This window comes from Monopterus albus, unplaced genomic scaffold, assembly GCF_001952655.1.
Source record: "Monopterus albus unplaced genomic scaffold, M_albus_1.0 scaffold61.1, whole genome shotgun sequence".
NCBI lineage: Eukaryota > Metazoa > Chordata > Actinopteri > Synbranchiformes > Synbranchidae > Monopterus > Monopterus albus.
The window spans coordinates 2216179-2224582 of NW_018127941.1; the positions used below are offsets into that span (position 1 = coordinate 2216179).

The 8404-nt window shown below is 42.3% G+C and overlaps 1 protein-coding gene across 2 annotated transcripts in view; it reads left to right on the plus strand.

Annotated features, from left to right (window-relative positions):
• The first annotated feature begins 1709 nt into the window (after nucleotides 1-1709).
• nhsa (Nance-Horan syndrome a (congenital cataracts and dental anomalies)) overlaps nucleotides 1710-8404 on the plus strand; it is a 67663-nt gene continuing 60968 nt past the window's right edge. For both annotated transcript variants that reach the window (XM_020603464.1, XM_020603466.1), the window contains exon 1: nucleotides 1710-2172. In XM_020603464.1, coding sequence (XP_020459120.1) covers nucleotides 1893-2172 — 280 coding nt within the window. In that variant the 5' untranslated portion in view covers nucleotides 1710-1892. The remainder of the gene's footprint in view (nucleotides 2173-8404) is intronic.

The window sequence follows — 8404 nt, forward strand, 5'->3', positions numbered from 1 at the left end:
GTTAAAGTAGGTCTGCAACTAACAATTATTTTTGTTGCTGACTGATGTGTAATAATCATTTAATCTAAGAAAATCTCAGAAAATAGTAAGAAATTTTCTTTAGAGGTATCAAGAGCCGAAATGTCTTGTTTTGTTTCAGCAAGCGACAGATTTATAAAATACAAGTCAGGTCTCTGCCTAACTGACGCAACCTCATTACCTGCACCAAGGAATTTATGTTTCTTTACCATTCTTCTTCTTTGATCACCATTGTCAGATATAGCCAATTTCAATATTTTGCTTCTAACTCCATACACAGTTCCTACAAAGCTTAGACAAAAATTGTATGATAATATCAACATAAGATCTACCACACACCAAAGTCAGATCTGGATCCAAGTAATGTTCCGGACATGTATAGGGCTCATGAAAAACTCTCTAATCTACCATGAGACAACAAATAATGCTACAGACTTGCAACTAAGATCAAATTGTAGCTGAAACTCTGCTGATTCTGTAGGATGTCAACAGTTTTGACATAACCAAGTTACTGATTTTCTTGGATAACTTTCAAAATAGTAATAATATCAGTGTGATTCCAAATGCTAAGGGTAGGTTTCCTGGTCAGTGAATCATATTATGAGGGTCAGACTGCCTTAGCAGAGGTTTGTGCTCTGAGCGTGGTCGGCATTGATCATGAATCTCAGATATGTTGTGCAAGGACCAAGGACAGTGATGTTATATTTATACTGCACAGGACCAGTGGTGGGAGAAGTACCCAGATTCTTTACTGAAGTAAAAGTAGCACTTCCACAGTGTAAACATACTCTATTACAAGCAAAGGTCCTACATTCAAAATGTTAAGTAAAAGTACAAAAGTATAAGCATCTAAATTTGCATCAAGTACCAATAATAAAAATGCTCATTATGCAGAATGGCACGTTTCACATTATATCAGATTATTGGATTATAATTATTGCTGAATTACATCACATTTAGTGTTGTCGCTGGTAAAGGTAGGTTAACTGCATTTTATACTTCTGGGCAGCTTGTGACTTTCTCACAGAGGATGAATCATGTCTCTTGATTATATTGTATTATTAATCTGATTCTTAAAAGTAATTAGTATCTCAAATATCAAATAAATGTAATGAAGTAAAAAGTACAATATTTGCCTCTAAAAATGTACTGAAGTCAAAGTATGAAGTAGCAGAAAATGAAAATACTCAAGTAAAGTACAAATACCTCAAAATTGTACTCAATTACAATACTTCAATTAACGTGCATACTATTTACTTTCCACCTCTGCACAGGACAAAAAGCACAAAGCCATAAGTTTAATTAAAATCAATGTTTTTCCTTTTGATTCTGTGATTCGTTTTACCTCCTGCAAACAATCTGTTATCTGTAAAATATTCCAATAGAGATTTGAACCGGATATCTCTAATGTTCAGTGGTCATGTTTAATGCACTCTAGTATTTTCTTCTATCTATCTATTCAATCTAACATAAAACTTCTTCTGTGACGTGTTTGCAATGTATCACAAAAGTGTTGCAAGATCACGGCATTCATTTGTCCTGAGGGACATAAATCCAACACGGCAGAACAGCAGCGAGAGAGTCCAGATCCAGGGAAGCCTGGAACTCCGCTCCAGATCTTCCCGTCGGCTTTTTTTAAAAACCACCTCTACTTTGGAGCAGTGAAAAACACACTAGCACTGGGACAGCAGATGACCCGGTGGAGCCGCGAGGAGCCGCGAGGAGCACAACAGTCCTCTCTAACGAATGAAAGGATGGGGGGCATCAGCAGCAGCTGAACGCTGAGGAACTGGATCAGGGTCCGAGGGGATAGAACTGCTTTCTGTTTAGTCTTGGGTGAAGTTTGTTGGATTTATTTCCCGGTCCACACCAACATGCCATTTGTTAAACGAGTCGTGGAACCTCAGTTACTGTGCAGGTATCAAATCCCAAATGAGGGGGGTCTGCTTTTCGAGGATCTGGTCTCCATCAGTAATGTGGCTCTATCTCGGACCCTACGGCAGCTGTCCGACCTGGCCAGACATGCCTGCTCCATATTCCAGGAGCTGGAGAACGACCTCACATCCACCAACCTGCGGGTCAGGGGGCTGCAGAGTAAGATTAACCAACTTCAGCAGATCTGCTCCGAGCTGGACCCCAAAAAGGAGGCAGTGCGTGAGTACTTTGTTATAATACATACATAACACATCTGGTCTGTGTGGGAGCTGCGCGCGACCCTGAACAGAAACAGCACGAGGAGGCAACGTGAACTGTTTATATCAGTTTTTACCAGTCTGGCTGAATTTCTACAACAATAATGACGCAGGTAAAAAAAAAAAAAAAGTTAGCCACGTTTACCATAAGCCAACTTCTTAGCCACACATACTTAATTCCTTTATCGTTTTGGTTGTAATAGTTCCTTCGCAGCTGTGTAGACATGGGTTCATATTGGGAAACATGCGCTGCTGTTTTCAGCTCTTCCCACGCTGAGGGGCGTGTGACAGCCTGGACATCCCCAGCTCAGGTCAGGAGACACTGCGCTATTACACTGCTATTAGCTCAGGCTTTAGTTTCACACAGATATGGCTTTATTCATGTATAGGCAGTGAAGTTACAGGTAACTTTGTCAATGACGTACATTGGGCCTGGAGGGAAGCAGTTTGGTTACATGTTTGTTTCTCCCTCTAATTTTGTCAAAACATTTCATTTTCGGACATAGCTATATTAACCCCAGTGAATGTTTGTATGCTATGAGGCTATTAAAAACATTTAAAGTTGAACACGGTGCGTCACAGTTTGTCCTGCTTCTTGTGCTGAACTTTGCTTGGACCCCATTAAGAATTCATTACCCAGATAACACAGCATGTGGCCATCACCTGGGTCTTTTAACCCCCCACCCCCCCTCGAGTGACAGTGGGTGATGTGTGTTTGTTTAAACCCACTCTCCATGAAGCACTTAGGAAACCTGTGCCCCCTTCTCTACCCCCCACACCCCACACCCCAAGGAATGTCCATCCCAATGCAGGTTCTCCAGCTTGGAACATACCCCAGTGGATTTACCCCACTTATAGTTTAGGTTGAGCAAGTGCTTGCATGCTCCCCAGACCCTGCTTCCTGTGGTCTCTGAATGGGTCGCTCTGCCTAAAGGCATGTTTCTGCTGCCACAACCAAAACACACACCTGGCCCCTCTTAAACCTGAAACTTTGAGATGTCTGCACAGATTTTTATTCAGCAGCAACTGTGTGAAGCTCTTGTTTAAAGCTGGGCTGATGACTTGTTTTGTTGTAGCATCTTGTTGAGTGCAGTCACAATAAGTTGCACATTTTCAGTATATTTGTTCTGAATCATCCTGGTCATTTATTGTAAGTCAGAGGAAACGAGCTGCTGTTTGGTCTTGAGGTCAGTTTGTTCCTTGATGTAGAGGCTTGTTGTGTCACAGGCCCACAGGTTGTGTGAATTTTAAAATGCTACGTGTTGTATGGGAAATTTTGCACACTAGGTTAGCAAATAACCTCTTTTGCCTGGAAACGCCTAATTACTCTTAATTGAGCTTTTCATATAAATGGTGTCAGAGGCAGCCTTAAACAACAGAACCCTCCCTCATCTGAATGACAGTTAGTGTAAATGGAGCAGTTCGAGGCATGGGGGACTCGGTGGGCGGGGGTGGGTTTTTATGATGTGGCTGCAACTCGTCCACAGGTCGACCGCTGGGGGACACAGCTGCAGATCCATTTGCCATATTGGACTCTACAGAATCACAGACTGACTCGTTGGTGAGGTGTTAAATGTGCCGTCCCATGTTAGCCAAGCACCTCCTGCACTGGAGTGTGGTATCATGGCTGTTTTCTGATTCCCTCTGTGGTAATATTTGTATGCAGACCTGTGTTTGTATGCTGGGGGAGCTGCTGACACATTTAGGTCAAACTGCTTGGTTAGCTGGAAGTGCAGTGTCTCTGTTTCACTTTTGCTCCATCTCATATCAAGCCTTTTATTCTCAGCAACACCAGATATTCTAGAGCTGTACTTAGCACTGTGTCCGTATATAGACACTTTGGAGATGCTCCTACTGTCTGTGATTTGATTGGCATTGCTGTTTATACAGTGAAATCCAACTAAACAATACAAGATTTTCAGTGCCCATTTTAAATTGGTGCAGTAAGGATGAAAAATGAAAGGAAGTGGTTTCAGTTCTTTGCTAATCTATTGAACCGGGTTCAGTGCTTAATCACTCACTCTCTATCTTTCTCTTTCTGTCTTATCCACCACCTCAAATACACACACACTTCAGTTCACAAGGTGCCTGGCACGTATCCCCAGACCCTGTGTTTGGACAGCTCTCCTGTGACACCCCATCAATGTCTGCCATGGACTACCATCAGAGCTCCTCAGCCAGACCGGCTCTGTAGTGCAGTCCTGTGTTAGAGCACTCTGCTGGGTTTTAAGTTACACCGTCTCGCTGTGGAGAGGGAGCTGTAATACTTGTGGTGGCAAGTGGCTCTCAGGCTTTTCTGGTCCAAGAGCACATGGCTGGTAGTTTACCATGTTCCTTGTACAGACCGCGTCAGAGAGTGTCTCAAAATACCAAAGAGAGGAAAGCAGGAGTCCCACAGCCCCACAGAGTAAAACTGAGAAAACCTACAGTAAATACTGCGTCTGTCGTGCAGACTTACACTGTAATCATGAGAATCTAAAGAACTATATACAGTATATAAAATTACATGCATTGAAATTCAAAATAATGTACACTAAGAAGATTTCTTGTATGTGATCACACATGCACAAACAACCTAGATCAATACCTGATCTTTAAGATAAACACAGTGCATTTATATTGCATCTAGAAGCAAAATTAGCCTGAGGGGAATTTAATTAGTCAGCTGACTAATACATTTGTAAGTGCAGTCATCCTGAATGTTTGAACTTAAAAACACTTGTACAGTATCCTGCTTGACACATACTATTATGTTTAGAAAAGACAAAAGCCCCTGCAGCCATTTCTTACTATTTTGCTTCAAGGTTTTTCTCAGTGCTGCTTTTCCAGTTGCTTAAACAAACCCTGGTGTAAGACCGAGAGCCGTGTGGTTTATGCTCTGCAGTTACCATCCTCTCTGTCTTTTAATTTCACTCCAGAGCCGGTCCTCCACCTCAGCAAAGTCACATTCGTGCTGCTCTGTGAGCCTCAGTGGCTTGGAATGAAAGTGGTGGTTTTGTGAACAGTAGCAGTAGTAGTCATCTACGCTACTATGAACTCCTGTACAGTAGCTTACACCAGGAAACCTCATTAGCCTGCTGAAGTCCTTTGACCCAATCCCGCCATTACTGGGACTTTGATTTACTAAGTGATGCTACGACGACGAGTCAATGCACTCTCCACCCGACATCATTAACTATCAATGCTAGAATTCAGGATAGAGTTTTAGATAATATTCTATCAGCAAATGAAATAAAACTTTGTCAACAGTGTTCTTTCTAGTAATCCCATTTTCATTTATTTTGTCCAGCTCATCTATAACGAGGCTGAATAACAGTAACACCTCTCTGTATAATGCAATGCAGTTCAACAGCAGCGCAAACTACATGTTAAAAACTTAACATTATAGCCTTCATGATTTATTGCTGTTGACTTCTTCCATTGCCAGCTGAGTGTACTGCATGTCTGGCAAGATATTAATGGCTCTAGGCACACTCTATTTCCATAAAGTGAACAAAGACCTTACATCATTCACACAAAGAAAAGAATCACATCGGTGCATCCTGGTTCACTTTTTACCACAGTAACAAGAGCCTGTATGTCTCTCGTCTTTCTTTATATCAGAACCATAGAAGAAGCATATTTCTGCAGGTCCAGACAACCTGCCATTGATATAGTACCCCTGCTAAATATAGAGCAGGTTTCAAAGACTTGCTCACTCATTCCTATGCCAGCCCCCCTCTTCCCCTCTTCCCAGACAGCCACGGAGAAGGCCTAGACAGCCCCGATGGTGTGGCTTGGTTTTCTCATTCATTCGTCTTATAGCTGATGTCATTTATCTATGTCATTTCTTTCTTCTTCCTCATGGCTTTCTTTCAGCACTCTGACTTAGCATTTTGGTACCAAACAAACCAGTGGCTTTGTTCAGTGTTCTACGTTGTAACTTGATCATATGATATAAACACTTTATTGTCAGCATATTATTTTTATATCAGTGATTTGACATTGAAATGTGGTCTTTGCACCAAGCTGAACTGACGGCTTTCTCTTCACTTGGCTCCACTGTGTGCGCATCTCAGCACCTCAGCCGCCGGAGAACTTGCTGGCTTGTGATTGAAGTGGTTTCTGCGGAACCGTTCTGTCAAGTCAAGCATTCCAAAGAGCCAGTGACCACCGTGCTTGCTTGCACTTGTGGGACCATACACCCCATACGGGTTCCCTGAATTGGCCTGGATGCCTGGTGTGATCAGGGGAGATGGAGGAGAAACTGGAGGCTGCCTTTGTTTATGGAGACGTTCTGTTAAAATTTAAAATGCGTGCACGATTCCACTTTACATTCTTGTGTCTATACGCTCACCCTAAATCCCTCTGCTGGTCTTCAGTATATTTTCATGTATGTAGGTCAACATTTGGGTTTAGTGTGTGTATGCGTTTTTAACATAACGCTCCTCCAGATGAAGTTAAGCTTTTGTTTGTTGTTGGCGAGAGGTGCTTGTTTTTTCTACTGCAGAAATTGGGGGTCATGGTAAGTGATCTTCCTGCCCTGAGGTGTGTATGCGTTTCTATCTCTCTCTCTTTCTCTCTCGCTCTCTCTCTCTCACACACACACACACACACACACACACAGACACACTTATTAAATAACATTCCCCTGCAGTCATTACTCTTTATGGAGTCCTGAGTGTAGAGCCGAGGCACCAGGGGGACAATTCAAGTCTGTCCTGAAGAAGGTGGGGGCCCCAGTCATCCACCCCCTGACCTCAAAAGCTTGCTGACCCCCCAACCCCCTCTATACAACCCCTTCAGAACACAAAAGAGCAAAAACAGTCGCCTCCATCTTCCTTATCACTCGGCCTCTGAAGACTTGACTGGGCAATTAGAGTGGATTTAACGTTTGACATGATACTGAATAGCTACAGGTCAGCGAACCGGCAAAACCCAGTCCAGGGCCAGGGATGATTAAACTGTCAGAGTCAACTCAGTAATGAACACTTCTGACCAGGTTGTCACTCATGGCTTGAGACGTACTGAGCCATGAACAGTGTTTTTTACTGCATGTTTTACTTCCTCCAGCATCTATGAGTTGTCTCTGTTTCAAATTACCCAAGTAGTCTCCTAAAAGAGGTGAACTCCTCTAAGCTCTGAGCACATCTTCTTTGCGTGCGCATGCATACACACAAACTTGTTATTGCAAGTACATCCAGGATCTGTGTGACCTCACCTCTCTTCATTCAGGACAGATATTCTCTGCTCTGGGCTCTAACATCTGCTTAGGCTTTTATCTGAACCCACATGTAGCTGTTTTTCTTAATGCAGTAACTGGAATGGCATGATTTTCCCCAAAGATCAAATAAATACACATCAGACTTGAAGTTAAACAAACTTTGATTTGATTTGATTTACTGTATTCTTTCAAGCATGTAAAGACAGTTGATATGTCAACACACATAATTTTATACATATCCAACAAATGCTAATCCAATATCAATTTGCTTATACCTAGTACATGCTTGAATGGAGTAGGAAGAAGTCAGACTTATCCAGTCCTACCCCATGAATACAGCAGACAAGAAGGATCTAATGGTACTTACTGATCTCTGGTCAGGTTCAGGTGATGAGCCCTTCTCTGCAATTCTTCTCCTGTAAGACAGAGTCCAGAATTATTTCTGAAAAACAGTTGCTATTTTTAAAAACATATCATCATGTTTAATGTTAATATCATAAAGCACAGACCACACAATTCCTCCTGAACTCCACATTTTTAAAACCTAAATTCCTTAGATTTCTCTAGATCTTACAGTGATACTTCTCTGTCAGCAACAAAGTGCATTTAAATTACGATTTTACTACATATCATCTCATAATACTGAGGAATAGTGAGAGTGATGAGTACATGAACTTATTCTTCAGGTGGCACAACAAAATCCATTGCGACCAACATTGGGGTTTGCTAAATCTACTGTATGGCAACTGTGTCAAGTTTCACTTTTCTGTAGTATATGAAACAAGATCTGAAATTCATTCATATGACTCAAGTGCCTATTTTGAGACGTACTGAATCGAAGAGTAATATATGATGTGTCGCTACCTCCTTGCTAACAGGGCACTCATCTCCTCCATGAGCCCTCCTCCTCCAGGCAGAGGGCCGTTGCCTCTGGCTTCAGATTTGGCCCCTCCAGCCCCTGGCATGGCTGCTGCCAGAGCGGCCGCCGCCT